This window comes from Canis lupus, chromosome 14 (assembly GCF_003254725.2).
Source record: "Canis lupus dingo isolate Sandy chromosome 14, ASM325472v2, whole genome shotgun sequence".
Classification (NCBI taxonomy): Eukaryota; Metazoa; Chordata; class Mammalia; order Carnivora; family Canidae; genus Canis; species Canis lupus.
In genome coordinates, this window is record NC_064256.1 from 35,860,487 (window position 1) to 35,882,320 (window position 21,834).

General features: G+C 40.4%; 1 protein-coding gene across 1 annotated transcript in view; it reads right to left on the reverse strand.

Annotated features, from left to right (window-relative positions):
- RAPGEF5 (Rap guanine nucleotide exchange factor 5) overlaps positions 1-21,834 on the reverse strand; it is a 229,809-nt gene that overhangs the window by 12,984 nt on the left and 194,991 nt on the right. The window contains exons 18-23 of the mRNA XM_025464341.3: positions 18,841-18,938; positions 15,324-15,446; positions 13,058-13,236; positions 7,971-8,061; positions 5,805-5,855; positions 4,905-4,992 (exon numbers count right to left, since the gene is read on the reverse strand). Of these exons, the coding sequence (XP_025320126.2) occupies positions 4,905-4,992; positions 5,805-5,855; positions 7,971-8,061; positions 13,058-13,236; positions 15,324-15,446; positions 18,841-18,938 (630 nt within the window). The remainder of the gene's footprint in view (positions 1-4,904; positions 4,993-5,804; positions 5,856-7,970; positions 8,062-13,057; positions 13,237-15,323; positions 15,447-18,840; positions 18,939-21,834) is intronic.

Sequence of the window (21,834 nt, forward strand, 5' to 3'; positions counted from 1 at the left end):
TAACATAAATTCAATTCTATATTTTGTGCTTTACAGTGAAGCGTTTGACTTCAACCTGTTAATATAAGCTAACACTATTGTATAACTTAACCAGTCCATTTGGTTTTTAGGCCAGAACATTGAATAGAAAAGAACTAAATAGCCAGGAAAAAAAGAATTTTAATATCTATGTGTTTGCTTTTTAACAATCCCTGGCAAAATATATAGGGCCTGCTTTACCTAAAGCATTAAAAGGTCTAGATTCAGATGTTTAGATTTTTGGATACCAAAACCAGTGCCTGATTGTGTATTCGAAGTGAGGAAAGGGACAGATCAGAGAATGGCAAAGCTTCTGGCCCTTTTACACAGGTGCAAGAAAGCATCACTGACGAAAAGAACACAAGGAGAGTAGGATAACACAAGGAGAGTAGGATGAAAGTACATTTCCAAAAAAAAAAAAAAAGTACATTTCCAGAGGAAGGAAGACTAGCATTTGGTTCGAGCCTCCCTACATTTCAAGTGACAGAAGATATTCAAGGAAAAAAAACCTCGTTTTGGTTGCAAAAAAACCAGGAGTGCCGCCTCAAGAGAAAGGGATTTGGGAATTAGTTATAATAATGACAGCAGCTGAAAGCTCAGGGAGTGGGTGACTCATAAAAACTCAGATCAGAGGGTCAAGGACTAAGCAGGAGGGAATCCTCCCAGACAAGAATCAAAGTAAGAAATACACTACAGTTCAAAGACCCTGCAAAAAGTCATGTTAGATCACAAACATGAGGGGTGAACCAAATGAAAATTATCTTGTTAAAATAACCTGACATGAAAGAGGGAAAAGAACAGCTTAAGATTCCTATAAATAGAAAGGGAAAGCATTTGCATCTAATCAAGACTTTCACTCTGCTGGTCCCTATGGGGCAATTATGAGCTCGGTGCTCTGGAAACTTGCCTACAACGCATTTGGCCGCTGAGCTTTGACTGCCCATCAGGGGGCGACACAATACCCTGATCCAAACCATCCTCAAAGCATCCCTTACATACAGCTTCCAGCACTGGCTGCAAAGTTTTCCTAAGCTTTCTTTCTCTTTCTCTGAAACTGATGTTCTAACAGGAAAACAAGTCACAATTACACAGTCGTCTGACAAACTCTGGATATTATCTTTCATGGCTTTGCTTTCAGAGAAGAACTACAAGGTTGCATTTTGTGTCATAAAATTTAGAAGAGTAGTCCTGGGGCCCCTGGCTGGCACAGTCATGAGGATGCAACTCCTGACCTCAGTGTTTTAAGCTGGAATCCCACACTGTGTGTAAAGATACTTAAAAAATAAAAAAATCTTGGGGTGCCTGGGTGGCCTAGTTGGTTAAGTGGCCAATTTGGTTTTGGCTGGGATCATAGTCTCAGGGAGCTGGGATCCAGCCAGCACCGGGCTCCACGCTCACTGTGGAGTCAGCTTCAGGACTCCCTCTCACTCTGCCTTTCCCCCTACTTGCGCACACGCTTTCTAAAATAATCTTTAAAAAAAAAATCTTGTAAGAGAGTAGTTGACACAGTTAACTTTTACTCTTTTTGTTTGGCAAATGAACACTGTGTGCACTCTATCTACATCACACACCACCTAAAAGCCTAGTCTCCCCTAACTCCCTGAGACCTTAGGTCACAAACTCCATGAGTCACCTGGTCCGTTTCCCCCAGTGTTACATTACTGTCATCCTCTCCCTGTGTTCCCAAGGATAATGATGAAGAGTCATGACAATAATGGCACATATCTTTATTAATAGCATAAGACATGGCATTAACAAAAGACTGTAAGGTAAAGCCCTAGCAGGACAGAATGTGAAGAAAATGTGAGCCAAAGAACATGCACAACTGGCCCATGATCAGAGCTCTCTTCTTCTCAGCCAGGATTCAAATTCAGGGACCCGGGTTCCTCTCACCATTGTGCCTCTCTGGGAGCTCAAGCTGAATGGACTTGGGCATTTCTTACAGCCTACTATATAGTTGTCTTGCCAGAAATTTGGCACGTAGAGTGTGTCTGCAACACTCAAGTCTTCCCTTGGTGGCTCCCTCTCTTCCCTCCAGCCTGAGGTCTCTTCTCTTCTCTGGTGGTTGGTGGTCTCATTTAACCCCAACACTCAAGGGCTTGGAGGTCAGGCTGATGCTGGCATAAGAATAAAGCAGGCAAGGTGCTCTTGGTCAGGTGGGAAGGAGAGAGGGGCTGGAAGGGGCTGGAAGGGGCTGGAAGGGGCTGGCACCCAGAAGGAGCTTCAAGTGGCTGGAGGTTTGACATGCATGAATGGCAGGTGTGTGATGAGGAAGGCTTGAGAGAGAGGCCAATAAGCGGAAGGGAAGGAGGAAGGGAGGGAGGGAGGGAGGAAGGAAGGATGAAAGAGAAATCTGGGATCTCATTTATTCCTGGGCTGTGAGCAGGCTCACCAGGCTGAGTGAGGGAAATGAGCACCGGACACTTTCCAAACTCTTCCTATAATAGAACTACTGGATGAAATGCTTCCATGTGGAGATGGCAAGTGAGAGAGGAGGAAGAAATACACAAGCACCCTAACATTCCTTTTATTTACCCGTGCAAATCTGTAATAATCATCTGGGCTCTGAGAGACACACAACTCACCAGAGGACCTCACTTAACCTTCCCACACCTGCTCATATTCACTCTACTGGAAAGGGCTACATCTCCAAAAACACTGTGTGATACACACTGTTCAGCCGCTTCGGACTTTAGCTCAGCTGGATCATTTCCCCTACATTTATGTAGGGTTTCCCATTCATCCTCTTTCTGAATGGATGCCGCACCACAGCAGGGGGGAAGCTAAATCAAAAGGCAAGAATTGAACCGGGAAACAGGAAAGCTGACGCCGGAAGGATCCTCAGGTTAGGCACTCACTTGATAATCGGCATTCTTACTGGGAACTGACTGTCTCACAAAAAATGGAAATGTGGGAGGCCTAATCCTTCTTAACACCCAAGGAGCTCAACCCAAAGTGAGAGGCGCAAGGGGAGGGTTTTCATTAAAAGATTGGTTGTCCGAAAGCAGTTTACCATAACTTTAAAAATTTTTTGCAATTAAAAAACTCCAAATTAATTCCAAAATGTTTTGTTTCAGGCATGATATAGACACACTGTAAATTTTCACCCCATATTTCTTTGGAAATTATTTCAGAGAAAAATGATAACTTTAAATACAATAAAGCACTAATGATGTTTTTTTCATAATGACAAAATATTTTAAAAGGAAAACTAAGTGCTTATTTAAACTCAAGAAAGCTCCTAATGAAAAAAAGAAAAATATTTACTAGACTATATGACCGAATGTATTTTCAGTAGTAAAAAGGGAAATTTATTTTGCTGCCAACAAAGAGGTCTAGATAAACTCAGTAGAGCAGAAAATTGCATCCAAGCTAAGATGTAAGTGTGAGACACTTGACTGCATTAAATATTTTTTTGGGGAAAATCACGAATATACAGTAAAAAGCACTGCTCATACCTACTTAAGCTCAAGGGACATTGTCAACTAATTTCTCATTACCTTAACATTTTTTGTTTCAAAATTTTTTCTGCTTAAAATTAATTCCTTTCCCAGATCTGTCCTCATTTCCTATACGTGTCTGAAAGATTCTAAGTGTTATTTCCCACCTGCCACCCTGCACTCTCCAGTTGAAGATGTTTTATTTTGCAAATAAAAATCTTAAGCCTGAATAAACTTTTAAATTGTTATTTTGGCATCATAATCTCTCCCTATTTCATCCATTTACATTTAGCAGAATCTTTTCAGCTTGAACGAAGCATCTCCATGCCTCTCAGTTGTGCTAATATGGTATTGTTTCAGGAAGATTCTTGCTTTGTACTAGATGCAGGATAGATGAGGAGCTGCAGGGACCACAGCAACTCAGTAATTCTCTAAAGCTCTGGTTGTCCTAGAGAGAAGCCCAGGAGGGAGTATCAGAGTTACTGCCAGTGGGAGTAGCAATGGGGGAGGGATGGAGTGCAGTGTGTGTGGGGAGAATGGCTGAGCCATCCAGCAATAGGGCTCCTGGGAAGCTCATTTCCAGAATCACATTTATGAGTCCAGTTATTGGGGCCAGACTCAGCAGAAGTTACAAGCCTCTGAATGGTGGAGGCTATATAAAAAATTATTCCTATAAAATCCCTTGGAAAGAATCAAAATATGACCAAGAAAAATGATCAAATCTTTTTCCTAGAAAGCACAGACGTAGGATATATACTGAATGTTAGCAGCATAGGCCAGATTAAAAAGAACTTCCTTTTAATTAACCCTCTTAGTTTGAAAGAGACCACTGAGATCTCATTAGCAAACTTAACTAACATGTTTCTGGATGAATTATTTGGTGCTCTGCAGAAGAGAAGTCCGTTGGACTGACTACCTTGCAGTTGTCACATACTTTCCCAAATGGATGCCACTCCTGGAAAGAAGACAGTACATTCTCCACCAATAATTTTCCTACACTATATTGCTGGGCTTGACCACAGGTATTTCTCAGCAGTCTGGTAGGTTAGCTCTCTGAAATTTAAGTTGCAAACACAGAGCATGTTCACTGTTTGGGTTCTTTATCCCAGCCTTATTCCTGGTTGACTTCAGCGGATGGTAAACTCCAAGAAAATAAGATGGCACTTAGAAGCAGAGCAAAATAAAAACATAAGTTTCCAGGGCCAAGTTCTGTGAATCAGGTGAATGCTTTGGTATATCTCAAATACAATTAAGTAATTCAGCTACTTCAGAAATAATTGAGCATTTGAAGAATAATCACAAGAAAAGACCATTAGGTCCTAATGTCAAAATTACTCTACAGAAATATACTGAGAATCCTTTTTTTTTTTTTTTTGGCTCTGTACAGTTAGAGTGATACATTTCTGAAGATGGAATTGGAAAGCATAAAAGATAGAAAATTGTTACCTTTAAGCAACAGAGGCATGAATGGGATTTTGGGTGGTTTCATCTTTTTGAATGCATCTCTGTAGGCTTTGTGATTCAGGGAAGGATCCTGACAAACCAAGCAGATTACAAAGAGAAAGAAAAATCAATGTGCTATAGAAACAATTCTAAATCCACTTTTGCTATACAATTTGAACATGATTTAGATATCGAGAGGTTCTTCCTCAGAACAAAGTAGATAAAGGTTTCCTAGGAGAATAAACTCACTAAATTAGGGCAGGAAATGTAGGCAATGAATAAAAGTCAACTTATTGGTTTACAATAATGGGAACTGACTGCAAAAGAGAGGTACCTTTTGATTGCCCTATTATTTTCCTCAAATAGGTTCTTTAAGTACAGTTTCCTCTGCATAATTTCTATCACAGGGTAACCCCAAAGTCTTTTGTTAGGTACACTGCAAAGAAAAACCTCTCTCATAAGGCATAAACAATGTATAGAAAATAAGAGAACACGGTTTTGTTGTGTTCTGAACAGCAACTATACATTAAAAAAAATCTAAACCTAAGAAACAGGAAAAAGAAGAATGAGAAAAGAATCATGCATGAGACATGGACTGCACAGTCACTGTATACCAATTGACACTGTAGGCTTTGAAAGGGACTAAGGGACTATACACTTAGAAATCTGCATTCTGGAAATCACATCAGAAGGGCCATTCTCACTACCTTTCTCCATGGAGAGGAAGAAGCATTAACTGGCAACTTCTTCACTCCAGTAAGTAAAGCTACATTTTCATGTACAAGTGATCCAGCCTAAGCTACCAGACACGGTAGAGTGTGGGTCCTGGCCACTGCAAACTAGGAAGAAATGTGGCACTGTCCATAAATTTGAAGAGTAAGTCCCGTTTGGCTCACTACTTACTGTTAAGCTTTCAAGTTCAGAGAAAAGTTTCTTAAACTTCCCAGGGATTTTCTAAAATCAAACAAACAAAACACAAAAAAGGAAAAGGTCAGAGAAGTCAGTTACGTTCAGAGGCAATAAGAGGGGAATGTTTATGAAGCTGTGCTTCCACATGTCACATTTCTGAACATAAATACCTCTATCATTTGGTTCTACCCTGCCTGCTTTTCACTGTGCAACCTTCATCGTTCCTTAATATGACATGCTTTGGGAATGTGGCTAAAAACAGTTTAAAATAAGTAAAGGCTAAATGACTCAGAATCTAACTGGTTAGACATTCCACACAATGGTGACTTTTTAATACAAACTTGGATTTCAGTTGCATGTCTCACTTTTGGTGAATGCTCTCGTCTTCTCGCATGGACTTGCTGAGTGGGAAATAGTGCTACAGGCTGGCTTTGTTGTTGTTGTTGCTTAAATGATATAACTGTGTTTCACAGTGGAGGGCTAATGGTGAAAGACCATAAAAACCCTAAGTGACAAAGCCTGCACAGCAACAGTAGGATAGCTGAATCGCAAAGATCACCCACATCAATAGGCGGCATGGAAAGTCAGGGAGGGTGGAAATGGCAAGCCCTCCTGAGTGGTCAGTTGGTCTGAATTTGAATTCTGATTCTGCCCGTTTCTAGCTGGGTAGTTAGGTGGGACTCTCCCCTTGCCCTCCTGCGGTCCACCTGCAATTGGCTCCAGACCTCCTTCATCCCCACACACTCTGTTCTAACTGGTCTGGCCCATTTCCTATCAGCTGTGGCACAGATGCAGGGCCCTGCACATAGCAGGCAGTCTACACGTCCATGAAATGCATGCTGTTTGAATTTAACTGAATTATTTCTCCTCTCAATTCCTGCAAATCAAGGCTTCTTTGCTGGTTTAATTCAAATTCCACTCTCCCTCCACCCTTGCTGGCCATTTGTTTCCCTCCGGCCCTGATCAATTGTGGCATTTGTTGTTCGCCCCCTTTCATCTTAGGCTGCGCATGCAGGTCTTGTTTGCTTAACCGGGGCAGGCAGGTCTTTCGTTTCTTTTCTTTTGCACTCCTTCTGGGAGCAGGGGCCCTGACCCTCAGGTCACCACCATGCATGGCCCCTGATGAAAAGAAAGTGAGTCACTAAGATGCTCAGAGCCCTGTGTTGACATCTCAAGTAAGAAAAAAAGAGAGCTGGCCTATCTAGCAGGAGTCAGAATCGGGAACCATGAAGACAATGGAGTAGTGACAGGAGCTGAATCTGAGAGCACTGGAGAGAAGCTCAGGAGACCACACGAGCCATATGCGGGTCAGGATCATATGGGAGAAGCCTCAAAGGTGAAAGAGAAAGGATGGGAGAGAGAAATGGTTCACGCAACGAGGTAGCTGTTCAGTGGAGAACAGAGAAAGAGAAACAAACAGAAGCCCAAAGAAAGAAGGTGATAGGGCCGAGGGTGAGGCCATACTCAGGGACACCCTGCTTTCAGTTCTTCCCACATATGCCCTTAGAGTCTATGCCCCAGAACTTGGGTTAACTTGAGTGTGCTTCTCCATCTTAGAACTCAGGTGGCTTTCATCAGGCAACACAGACAGCAGCAGAGCCTGGACTTGGGAGGCCTGAAACTTAGCATTTTGAGGGCCCTCTTTGGAAAAAAAGATTACAAAATTATTTCTGCAAATTTTACAAAGATATACATCATCCATGTGAGCACACTGCAAGATAGAGGCCTGGAAGCTTACATTCATTAGCATCTCAGCAAATTTGCTTCTGGACACATGTCACCACTTTTGAAAGGACCAACATGGGACTGTAACAACAGTGTCATGGCAGCAGAGCAGAAAACAAATTCTAGCTTTGGAGCATTTTATAATTTTTATCTCTTTCATACACACACACACACAAATACCCATATGTTATACATATGAAAAATATGTTTTATATATATTTTATATAAATAATAGAACCATTTTGAAGACCATTTGATCAAGAGTCCAACTTGACACATTCATTTTTAACTTCTTTTCCTCTAGTAGTATTTGTCTCATTTAAACCATTTAAATCAATTTATTTTAAAGGACTTTTACTGGAACATTTCCTGTTCAGTTTTATTTATCCCTACACCCCACTCCCCTATCCACATGAACCCCTAAGGCTTACTTACCTCCCAGGTCTGTGACAGCCGGCTGACAGAAGCAGTGTTGAGACCCATCACAATAGCGAAGAAGGAATTCAGGTTTCTCTGGGCTTTGCAGCTACAGAATAAAAAAAGCACAAGGTACTTGGAGCCACGTCCTTTTGCCAAATGACCGCAAAAGACTGAGCTGGAAAGACTCTCCTAGGCCACAGAGTTCAACGTCCAGGGCAGTGCTGAACTCTGCTCCATGGCTCACACACATTGAGTGCTTCTCTGTGTGTGCGTGTGTGTGTGTGCGTGCGCGCGTGTGTGGCGGGTGGTATCCCCTTCACCGTTCCTAACACAGGTAACATATTCCGTTCTTACTTCTAGGAAAAGATCTGTGCTCCTGACACCCTCTGGACACCTCAAAAGATTCCTCCTTTTTAAAAAAATCTATTTTGGATGACGCATTTACAACTTTAACAGAAAACTCTTGAATTCACGTTTCTTTATATATAGCATACTCTCCTTCCAACAGCCCTCTTGTCCCATCTCTTTACTCAGGACGCTGTCATTATGTTTCACAGACAAGCCCCTCTCACCTCACTTGTCCAAGCTCCTCCTCTCATGACACAGCATTTTCTTTGCTATCAACAATATAGCTATTATATTATGTATCTATGTAAAATATGGCCTGTATTGTGGGGATACTGTCCTACATTTCTCATTTAAAGGAAAAAAGGAGGAAATAAAATGCAAAATAAAATCACATTGAGCTCCCTACACTCTGTAAGCTTATCTGTTCTGTATCATGTCAATCATGTCCTTCAACTCAACTGGTCAAAATTCCAATGATTTTCAAAGCCTGCAGAACAGGCTCGGCCTCCCAGGTCAGCCAGGACAGCCTGTGAGTTCCAGACTCCTTTTACTGGGGCCGTATTAAGAAAATCACTTTTTTGGCATCCCTGACCCAAGTTTTTAAAATTAAGAAATTACTCTAACTTGATAAATATGAAGAAATATACAAGTGCTCAACAGTAAGTTGGTACATAAAAAGTACCCAGTGTTGATGAGCGCAGCTTGTGCCTGATGCCACCTTTTCCACCACATCTCCACCAGGGTCTCGAATGGAACTGATGTATATGCAACTCTGAGTCCTGCTTTTTCAGGACTGTGTTGCAGTGTGTATTATGAATTCTTCACTATCATCATTAATGGTTATATGACTTCGTCAAAAACATACATGATTTGTTTACTCGTTCCCCTATTGTTAACATTTAAGTTCTCAATTCAATTCAACACAATACAGAATGCTACAATGAGTGTCTTAATGTATAAAACTTCTTTAACTGAGTTTATGGTTCTTTAAGTTAGACATTTAGTCATTACATCACTGGTCAAAAGCGATCTTGATGTTAAAGGTTCTCAACATGTATTAAAAACTGTCCCCAGTGGCGGAAGTTATATATGAAAGCATCTAGTTGAGAACCAGGGGAATGGATGAGGCTGTTTTAGGACTACCATACACAGCTGGCTGTGCCCTGGCAGGTCCTCCCTAAGTGGCCTGTCCTTGTGCCAGCCTCGTGGGCTAGCTACTGGGCTCCAGGTCCCAACAGGTCCCACCAGGGAGCCAGGGGAAAGTTCTACCTCTATTACCAGTGGAACCTGGAAAGGCACTGCTGCCTCCATACCTAGGGTCCAATGTATCTGGGGCAGGCACTGTGCTGCAGGCCCCTTACTGCTGAGTCTCCACAGGCACGGGCTGTGCCTCTCCTAGTCTTCCTTGCCTGGCTTCTGGCCAGGCCTGCAGCTCTGCAGTTGGCAAGAGGACCCAAAACTTAGTCTAACTGGCCCCTTCATCTGGTTTCCACCGACTCTCTGCTGGGTGGACGCTGCTTGGTATATTCCATGAATAAATAAAGATGCCTTCTGGCCAATGATTTAGAAACCCACGTGTTCTTATGAATTGTTGGTGACTAAAGGCATTAATACTTTTTTGTTTTTTTGTTTTTGTTTTTGTTTTTTTTTTTGCATCAATACTTTGACTCTGCTTCCCTTGTGTTATTTACTTCCCTCAGTCTACCCTTTCTGTGTCGTCACACCCCTGGAAAGTTCACACTGGCCAGAAGAAATGTGAGCCAGCGCCATTGCTTGGTATGCTGATTTGAGGTGCAGGTTCCTCTGTGGAGAGGGCCCCGTGGTCCAGAGAACTGTCTCACCCTTAGGCCACAAGTACCTCCATGGGAGGCTGTCTCTTACTCTCAAGTCCTCCTATTTAGTACATGATGGAAGCTCCGTGGTCCTGTGATTCCTCACTAGACGTTAGGTTCCTTATAGGTAGAGTATATGTCCATTCCATTTTTGTATCCCGCCCATCACCCAAATGCCTAGTATATAGCAAGCCTTTCAGATAGCATTTGCTGGAGTTGAAAACAAGACATTTTGGGGAAATGGTTTTATTATTACCCATTGTAAACAGATTTATTATTCTTTTTTTTTAATTTGGCATAATTTATTTGTCTGGAATCTTCAAATTCTTATCTTTTTATCGTTTAGCTCCCATGAACGATTTTCCTGGCCCAGATCTCTTTTTTAGTCATATTTACAATTAAAAAAAAAAAAGCACATACCTAATGTCTGAATCTGTAAAGAGAAAAAATCATTTCTCTAGAAGACAAAGTGATAGAGTATAAATATTGGATACTAAACTGGTCTGGAATCCTTTGTTACCAAGGTTCATTCATTCCATGATAAGAACAGACTGACACTGAAACATTCCAGTTTAGCAAACACTCCTTTGTCTGTGTGAGGAAATAAACTCCACTCAAACCACAGAGGTGGGGGATGGGGATGGTGAGAAGGAAAGGAAACATGAATATGCAAATAGATGCCTTAGGCAGGGGAGACACTTCATGATCATGGAAATTACTATTTTCACTTGGTTATTCCTACTAGTGTGATTATGAGGAATGTAACTTTATGTTTCTGTTGGCATTCTATTCCATGGGCTAGGGACAGAGAGACCAGTACAGTAAATAATTCAAGAGCATGGGGCCATATGGAGAAGATGTGAATATATTTCATTTCCCTGAGGATAGATATAATCTTATACTGGAACTAAGCTGTGTGGTGTCATTTTGCTCCTTGGGACATTAATGTCCCATTTCTCCAAATAACTGGCATTTATAAGAAAGCTTTTGATCCAAAAAGAGCCTCACCTTTATGAATCTCACAGGCTATTTGGAGTGCACTGGCCAAATCAAAAAAAGGAATATCCATCATAAAAACTGTCCAATATTTAGGAATATCTGTTGTATCTCTCTCCATCCAATCTCAGTCACATCAAACACCAGGTTAGAGGACTTCTATTATCTCTTGCTAGGTAAACTGGATGTCCTGCTTCTGGGGGTCTCTTTGCCTATAGTTCAGTCTATATGCTAGCTCAGAGCAACCTTCCTGAGAGATGGCTTTCATCATATCAGTCTCCTGACATAAATTGCAATAATCCTTGTCTTAATTCAGACCAAACTCTTCGATCTCAAATTCAACATCGTTCACAATTTGGTTTTATCTTCCTTTGCAGATCAATCTCCTACAACTTCTGTATAAATACCCTCCATTCTGGTCAAAGTGGATGCGATTCCTTTCCCTGACCATATGCTGTCTCCCTCTAATGAACGTCTCTGCTTCCCTCCTCCAGTGAGTTTAACCTCCACAGAGAGTCGCACTTTTGATTCTTATCGGTCCAGTTCCACCAAGAATTCAAATATAGCCTTGAATGCTACTTCCCTCACAAATATTTTTTGAATATTCTTGTTCCACATCATTGGCATACGGAGTTTCCCCTCCTCCAAAGCCCCACTAAGAGTGTGACCTCAGAATAGGGCACACCCTCCATTCTATTTTGCAAATTAGCCATCAGAGCTATCAAATTATCCCCCCTCCAGCAGGCTGCAAAAACTCCTCAAAGGCATGGATTGGGTGTAGGGTCAGTCTGGTTTCCTCATGGAAACCCCTGGTTCCCTGCATGGATCCGTCCAAGTAATACACAGTTCTTGAACAAATGACATGTATATTTCAAAACTGTTTGATGTAAAAACTATTTTGCAAGACAAAAGAGAAATAAAAAGGGAAAGAGAGGGCACTGGGAAACATTCTGATTCGTGCTGTCTACTTCTGTTGGGAGGCTGTCCCAAGAGCAGTCTCAGGATACAAATCTGGTATTTTAAGAGATGCTCTCAGCAAGTTACTAAAATGTCATTCAACTAACCTTTACTGAGTCACTGCTATTTACCAAGTTCTGCATCAGCCTTATCAGGTACAATGTTTGATTAGCAATGGTCCCTGTCCTCTGGAGGCTAACACAGCCAAGTGAAGGGATTCTATATAAACAGAGAAGTTTAATAAATATAATAAAGAGGTTAAAAGGGAAAAAAGCCTGTGTGTGAGGGAGAGTAGGGGTAGGGAGTAGTTAGTTAACTCTGCATCTGGCTTCAGGAAAGAGATGACTTCAGGAAAGAAGCAACATTTGACCTAGATCTTAAAGAATGACAGCAATTTGCAAGGTGGAAGTGGTCATTTTGGCAGAGTCAACACCACCATATCCAGGCCTGGGGGTGGTGTGCATGGGAAAGCCAGCATTTCAGAGTGGCTTCAGCTGTACCCAGTGGGTGAAGCTCAGAGGTCAGGTAGGACCAGCCAGGGCTGGGCCTGCTAAGGAGTTTGTAAAGCTCAAACCATGGGGATCCAGCAGCCAAGAACAGGATCTTAGAATGCACCTGATTTGCAATAATTCTCCCTCCTAACGTCATCTTCCCAGTTTTCCTAGCCTGCTGTAGCTTATCAGCCACACTGTAGCTTAGCTTGCAGGATGGAGCATGTGTGCACTGCCTGCTTAACTGTTCTGGCCTGCAGAGCAGAGTGCTTTAGTTTGGTATTTTAACAGTGACTTAAAAGTATAAGTACTTCAAATGCAAAGACATAAATATTCAAGGACAGACCTTTTCAATCATTCGGTCACTTAACTCAGTATTATACTTTTACCTCCTAACCCTTCTAATCATCACAAGGAAAAAAAATGTACTCTCTCAAGGAGACGAGAGGAATTGCACTTTTCACTGCCAGAAACTCACTGCGCAGCAATTTTGATGAATTTTTTCACCAGCTGCACTCGCTTGCCCAGCTGGCTGCAGAGCAGGATCTCCGTGGCCACCCAGAGCTGGACTTCATTGCATCTCTGCAGCAGAAGGCTGAGGTTCACCGTGTGCTCTCCACTGCCTTGTCGGCTGAAGGTAAAGTAGATCAGCTCTTGCTGAAAGAAGATGGATTCACAACCAGCATTTATTGTTAGCACAAAGACAAGTTGATCCAAAAGACAGTCCATTTTTAAAAGCTACCTCAGGTAGTCATTCTCATATCATAATGTGTCATGAGAACATAGCAACAGTATATTCAATTTGAAATGTAGCTTTAGAGATGTCTTATTAAATAATGTTCACTTAGAATTCTCACAGAAGTTTTATTTTTAGAATGTGCAGATGACACAGTATTACATGAAAATCTAAGAAGTTTTAAAGTTTAAATCACAGGCTTAATCAAATCCAAACCTCCTGAACTTGTTATACTGGCAAAAACAAGTGAAAATGATTGTCACTAGTATAGGTAGATGAACCCCCCTGACAAGGGTTCTCAAATTTTAATGTGAATCAGGATCACCCAGAGACGTCTTTCAGCAGATCGCTGGGCCCCAACCACCCAATTCTCTGATTTAGTAGGTCTGTGGTGGGGTCCCAAACCTGCATTTATAACAAGTTCCTAGGTGGTGCTGCTGATGCTGCTCTGGGTACCTACTCTCTGAGAATTACGGATAAAAGATTCAGTAAAATCATAAACAGAATAAGAGTGAGATTTAGGGCAAGGTCCAAAATTTACAAAATTGAGCAAGATGAGCAACTATTTATAGAGACTGCTTATATGCAGAGCAACAGAGGAGATTTGTTTTTATTTTTAAAAAGATTTTATTTATTCATTTATGAGAGAGAGAGAGAGAGAGAGAGAGAGGCACAGACACAGGCAGAGGGAGAAGCAGGCTCCATGCAGGGGGCCCAATGCGGGACTTGATCCTGGGTCTCCAGGATCACACCCTGGGCCGAAGGCAGTGCTAAACCGCTGAGCCACCCGGGCTGCCGGAGATTTGTTTTTAAATAAAGATTTGTGTGCATGCAAGTGTGTGTACTTTATAGAAGTGACTCCCATTCTCCCACTGAGTAAGCAGCTAAGCAAGGACACCTACTTTACTAACATTTTTTTTTCTACTAACATTTCCAAAGACACAAATTATTTAGCTCAAATGAATTCATTATTTGCTTAGATTTAATGTTGGAATTTTTTTTTTTTTTTATGATAGTCGCACAGAGAGAGAGAGAGAGAGGCAGAGACACAGGCAGAGGGAGAAGCAGGCTCCATGCACCGGGAGCCCGACATGGGATTCGATCCCGGGTCTCCAGGATCGCGCCCTGGGCCAAAGGCAGGCGCCAAACCGCTGCGCCACCCAGGGATCCCTAATGTTGGAATTTTTAAATGAGAAAATATGAGGACATTCATTCTAAAATGAAACTGAAGCTCAAGTCCCCAAGTTGGGCCTGAGTTTCTTCAGAAGGAAAGGCTGCTTTGTAATGAAAAATTTCACTACATGGCAAAGCAAATGCAACATATGGTTGCACAGAGCTGTCTCATTTTTCATCTCCTGGTTCCTGTGAGCCTTTCCACTGGCTACATTTATTCCTTAATTGTCAGCAGCATTTTGCCCCTAATATACTATTATTCTATATATGTTTAAGCTGTCTCCAAAGGGAGGGCTGATGAACATAAAAATTTGAAATGTATCTCCAAAGCTTCAAGAAAGTACTTTAAGTCTTGCAGTATAGTCTAAATTTATAAAATGTTCTTGAGTTAAAGAATGGCTGTATGTGTGTGTTGGTATGTGCATAAATACGATTCTTGTATAACTACAGTGAACTTTATGGAAAATATAAGTATCAATATCAAAGTTGTCAAATGTGAAATAGCTCTTCAACCCCCTTAGAGCTTCATAAATATGTAAATATAGAAGTATTCATATATATAAAAATATAGCATTTTTATACTACAGAACACATACGGTTATACTAGGAACAAATAAAGTATGATCATGTATTCTGATCTTCCTAGGTTTGGGTCAGTCTTTCAGTGTATTTAAAGTCCCCAAATATCTTTTGGGCTATGGTATCCTAAGCATAACCATATCACCTGATGATGGATCTTCCTTAAATCAAATCACATACAAATACATACTCTTCAAAAAGAATGCACAGTTAAAATAGCACTAGCATTTATTTTATCTTTTCACTCCTTACTTACCTCGTGAATTGAATTGAAGAGACTCCAATCAAAATTCATTAATTCCAGAGCAAGATCCCAAGTGTTCATTCCCAAAATCCTCATCGACCTTTGCTGCGAGTCCTCATTTTCTGCAAATGGGTTCTAAACCAACAGACAGAAGCAAAAGGATCCTCAGTAATTCCCAAATGTTTGGCACTGAACTGGATGGCCACAGAAAACCACTAGAAGCCCAGATTAGGAAAGTAATCTTGTCTGAGTGCACTTAATATTTTCCCTGGTCTGTTCATCTTTGGTAAGTTACAACCAATTTGGAAAACAGCCTTGGAAACAATAGAATGTGATCAATGATACTTCATTGAGTTAGCCTGCTCCTCCCCCAGACACACACACACACACACACACACACACACACACACACACACACGCATGCATGCACACACGTGCACGCATCCACAAATCTGATTATAAAACACTGCCCCAGCAGACAGCATAATGAAAGCGAGAGCCCTGAAATCACTTTGGCTTCTGGTAAGAATTAATGTGCCAGCAGGTTAGTATAAAAACAAACAAAAGAAATGTCATGGTGTACTTCAATAAAGACAGACATGGCTTTTACAGGAAATATGTTTAACAACCCTCATCCCAGACACACATTTACAAATTTTATTAAAATGCCTGTGGAAAGTGATAAAAATTTAAACAAAAAATAAAAAAAAATTTTACTTCATTTATATCCCATGGTGGATGATTAAGTATCCGTTGCTTTACCTACACAAATAGACATGAGTCTGGTAATCGTATTTCCTTAAAATCTGGTATGAAATTACTAAATGCCACCATAACTTTAAATATTTTGTCACTGTTAAATTATTAAAAATTATTTAACAGCTTTTTCAAAATATTTGATATTTCCTAATTAAAATACAAATTCTCCAAGGGCATGGCTAGGTTAGTTGGTAGAGCACATGATATTGGGGTTGTGAGTTTGAGCCTCTTGTTGGGCTTAGAGTATACTTAAAAAAATAAAACAAGATTCTTCTATTTGAGGGATTGGATTTGAGTAGTTCATGATGTTAAAACTGCTAATGACTTGGAAAAAAAAAGGAATGGGACTTTGCAAAAATAAATGACATGACAGGATGAAGGGAATATTTCAGATTCCAAATATTAATTCCTATTTTAAAACTGCAAAACTATTTGCATCTTACAAGTTTTATTGCTTTAAAAGGTTTGCTAATTTGAAAAAAAAAAATGACAAAAGACCTTCACAGAGCTTTTCCACAGACTTGATTCTCTTCAGAGCAGGTCAAGGTACAAGTTGTCCCTGGAGTCCAGAGTGGGACACAGGGTAGAGCTCATTGGGTGGGCTGAAAGAATGCATGTTCAAATATTGAGTGGGGGAAAGCCCATGTTTCTTACGGCCTGATTAGTCTGGAATCAGAGAGATGCCATGCTATGCTGCAGGCATTCAGAGGGAGAGCCAAGAGTTGGGAAGCAACATAAATCTCTGTATACTGGGCAGCCCGGGGGGCTCAGCCAGTGGTTTAGCGCCCCCTTCAGCCCAGGGCCTGATCCTGGAGACCCGGGATTGGGTCCTGCATCGGGCTCCCTGCATGAAGCCTGCTTCTCCCTCTGCCTGTGTCTCTGCTGCTCTCTCTCTCTGTCTCTCATTAATATATAAATAAAATCTTTAAAAAAAATCTCTGTATACTAATTTGGAGATGTAAGGATATTTTCACTTGGCTTTTTACCCCTCCTACTCTCTTCCTAAATGCACTCCTTACTCTGATACTGCCCTCTGGTTATATCCAAGGCTGTTTATGGCCCTCTCTGAGAAACACTTTCTATTTCTCTATCCCATTCATTCATTCAGGGCTCTAATTCCCACTTTCTGAGAAGATGAATTCATCTATATTTAAGTGTAGTGAGTTCTAGTGGTTTCACAGGTTATCTATCCTGCCCTTATAATCAACTGAAATCTTTTTGAGATAAAATACTGAAAGCTATGATTGCAACAGGGAAATTTCAGGCAGTATGCAGAATTGGTGGTAGAAACATTTGAGGGCAGGATGTCAACTGGCTCATCTGGGAACATACTTCAGAGCACCCACTTATTCTACTAGGACACTGCTTAGGCCTGCTTTCTAGTCTTCTGAAGTTGGCCTTGGTCAGTGGTAGGAGAGAGCTCTGGGCGTACATACCAGGGAACTGCCAAGTCTGTGCGTAGCAGGAGGAAGGAGGGCGTGGAAGAGAGTGTGTGAGTCTCTACTATCATGACCAGCTCCACAGAAGCTACGGGGTAGATTGTTCTCCTCCCTAGGGAGGGTTAAAGTCAAGCCAGTCTCATTATTTACTTGAGGATGCTGTGTGGCATCCTATTTGTCATGGTTTGCTTATGGAATGACATCATGTACAGACAGAGGACCTGTGTGACCAACTTAAGGACATTCAGAAGCAGAAAGGCTCAAGTAAGACAAAAATTTTCCTCTCCTTTGCTCTTTCATCATATACAAATGAGAGGAATGTCTAAGAGCTTCAGAGACAAAAACTATTGGCCCGGAGTCCTAGCATTTTCCCTTACTTGGAGGTAGAGGCTAGAGTAAGTTACTTGGCCTTTCTGAATGTCACAAGGTTACTGGCAATGTTCAATGAGATACTGTATGTAAACTACCAGCACCTAACTGTCTGGTAGAAGTGTAAAAAATGACAATGATTAGCAGGTTGATACTTGTAGATAATTTTACAAAAACTATTTTTATTATAAGCAGTTTCGGTTAACTCTTGTGGTATGTACATTCCTCAAGCATAAATACAACAAGAGTCGGCTAGAAAGAACCACTGTGGTGATGGCTCCCTGAAACAGACTAGGACCATGGGTCTAGATGATACTCTTTGTGGGTGAGGAGTCTGAGGGCGGATCCAACCATGCAGAAAGCAACCACAAGGCTGAAATTTTTAGGAATGTAGTAATGACAAATCATCTAACTGCTTAGCTGTAAATGTTCTTAAATTTGAAATGAAAATAACTGACAGCATGGGTTCTACATATCTTCAAACTCCTACTCCTCATTGGCATCTCAGGTACCATCGTTATAAGCCCATCTTACATGGAGAAGGCTGAAAATCAACCCTTTCTTCCTGGGAATGGTATACTTGAAGTGGGCCAAATGGACCAAAATCAAGAATATAGTCTCCTTCCCCTTAAATCTGCACAGGGTAACATTTTTCAGCTTGATCTCCACATATGCGTCAAAAAAGAAGGAATAGAATTAAGATTAATGGAGAGGGGGGTCACTTCTTTCCTATCCCTTGTTTCAGGGGCCCAGAGAGAAACAGGTTTGACTTCGGAAGGGTTTAGGATTTCTTAAGTTGTACCTATCTTTGATTTGCAAAACTAGTGTTATCCGCTAAGTGTATTGTTGGCAGAAGAGGAGGAAGTAATTCGATGTGTTTTTCTAACATTCATTTTGAAAGATACAGAAATACAATTGTAGTCTCCCATGTGTGTTTCCAGTAAAAGGCTAAAAGTTCTTACCAAAGTATCGGCTAGGTCTTTTCGGTAGACATATATCCGACCAGATGCTTCAAGCGATTTGGAGATGGCCAAGTCATTTGGCTGAAGTTCATGCTTTTCTTTATTAAAAAAAAAAGAAAAAGAGTAATTAGAAACACAAGGGCAGTGGTAGGCATACACAGTATATCTAAAGAGTGAAAATTGCCAAAAAAGATATTTAAAAGTAACTAGAATGCAGATTTAATTTAGTTCTGCATCCTCTGTGCAACGGCAACAACAGGACCATGGACCTCATTGCTCCACATGCATAAAGTAGAAGCCTCCTGCAATTTCTCCTTATAATATTTAGTTGTTCTTTACAATAGAGAACAGTTTAGGGAAGAAAGTAAAATTCGCTCATAATCCAATCATTTTAAGATTGCTGATGATGATGATAAGATTGGTGACCATATGATGGTGATGTGGTTAAACATTTGGGTATGTTTTTGTTCTGATCTTGATGCAAATGTGTGTAAACAACATTCACACATACATATAGTTGCAATTATTTACACATATGCCATTCATAATTAGTATGGATGCATACACACATGTATATTTGCAGTTTTTGCATATATGGTTTTATATTCCAATTTTATTATAAGCACTTATCCACTTGCCAAAATTATTAATGTATATGTCCTGTTTAATTGGTTACATAACAGTCCCTTATACCATCATGTAATCTTTCCTCTATTGTTGACCAATTTAATAGTTTCCAATGTTTTTGTCACATAAATTAGATGGCAAGATATATGTAAATACTAGCATGCAGGTCTGGCACATAATAGGAGCTTGATAAATGGGATCTATTATTATAGCAGCCATACTATATACTGCTGAAGTCAACAACCTTATGCATACATCTTTGGCTGTTCATAGGTGATTTTTAAAAATAGATTCCCAGTAATGAAATTACTAGATCAAAGGGGAATGAATATTTTTTAATGTTTTTGACACGAACTGCCAAATTGCTTTCAAATTCTTACACCGACCAACACTGACCATTCCTTGTGGTAAGTTTGCTATTTAGCTGAAACCAAAAAAAAGATTCTCCATTTATTTTAAATTTCTTGATTACTGGTAAAGCTGAGTCTTTTTAAAGTATTCTTCTATTTGCCTTATTATAAATTATTCCTCCCCTTCAGCCATTTTTCTACCATCACTGGAGCTCTCTTATAACACAATAGCCTTCTTTGTAGAAAAATGTCCTCCTCCTAACTGGAAATTACAGACGGGAATTGACTAAGCTAATCCTCAAGTTTATTGCACTGTAACATAATCAGCTTCTATAAGTCAGCCTTATAGTTACCCAGCCTGGTTGGGGAATGCAATATTACATGTATCTTTTTCTAGATAACTTAATCAGTTCAAAGTTCAAATTTTGTTTTGAACATTTCTGCTTAATCAGTTCAAATTTTGTTTTGAACATTTCTGCTTAATACAGAGTACACAAACGATAATCCAATATATTCTTTATGGCCCAGCATTATAAAGATCAATAGCACTTTCATGTCAGGCCATTGACGTGCGTGGTAAATGGTCCCACACGGCTGAGCTCTGAAGTTTTTCCATCTTCTCCCTCTTCCTCTAGCTACAATTTCTTGCAACCCTGTATGTTCCCATGTCCACTTTACACCTGAATTATGAGAGTCATCTGCCCTTGCAACAGAATAAAATGCCACAGCCTTCTGACAGTCACTTTCCTATTTCCTAAGAATTATTATTTTTTCTTATTTTCAGGTTTGTCATTACACCATAAAAGATAAAAGCTCATAGAATTTTACGCTCTGAAAAACTAGGCAGGTAGGTTTCCGTTACTACACACATATACTTTACCTACTCCGGGCAGAAAACAGCTAGAAACCTACTGAAAGCCATGAGGATAATATCACCAGTTCTTTTAGAAAAATCCACAAAACCTACAACACTGAGACATTTTAAAACTTTTTTTTTTTTGACAAAAAGAAAGTAAGAGTAGATTGCATTGTCATTTCATTTTAAAGTAGTATTGAAAACATTATTTATTGTAAATTAGGTAGAGCAAGGAATACATTAAACTTTGTTTTTTTCCTTCTTTTTCTTTATAAAGCATTTTTGTTTGGAGGATATTAAGCTACAGGCAGAAAGGTTCTTAACAGACAAAAAGTACTAATTGATGGGAAATGATGGCACATTTCCAAATCTGTGGGACAATTCAAGAAATAAGCTGGTATTTCTAGAGAAGATTAGCAGTGAGTTTATACACATTAGAACAACGCTGGCCTCCCTGATGAATCTAATTTAATAGAGTGTAAAAATGGTATTTCATGGCCATCAAACAGATACTGGGTAGTAAAAGAGCTACTCATTACTTTCCAGATTCACATGTGGCCCTGGGCTGACTCTGAGTCTGCCCCAAGGGAGAAAGGTCTCAGTTTTGCTACCGTGTTCACCTGGGGTCCTTCCTCCTCTAAAATGGGGACCCAATGACTACTTTTTGTAATGGTACTGTCTTGAGAGACAAATGTTGTTCTGCTGAAGCTTAATATTGTTTAGAATCAACTAATATTTTTGGTCACTTAAAATTAAATATAATATACATTTATCCTATCTATCTGGCATGCCAGAAATATTTTATTAAAAATTCAACACTGGTTAAAATCCAGGGAGTGCAGGTGTTTTTCCCACTTTTGCTCTTTTTCTCTAGATAACGTTTTGATGGGATGCACAATTAGGGCCCCTTGAGAGGGAGGAGAGATTCTCATGAGACCCAAAGAGAAGGGCTATATGGTTTGCCTATGTAATTCACTAGCTTGTCGGACCATTTTACCTGCTTCTGGGTAACAAAGCAATACAAGATTCTGTTACACAAATGCATTAACACCAAGTTAAATCCGGATATTGTCCTCCTCTCCCAGCACCATAAGGATAACAAAGGGTCAAGAAATGCCGGGTGTCTGCTCCCCCGCTCCCTCCCGCCCTATCTCTGTTTAG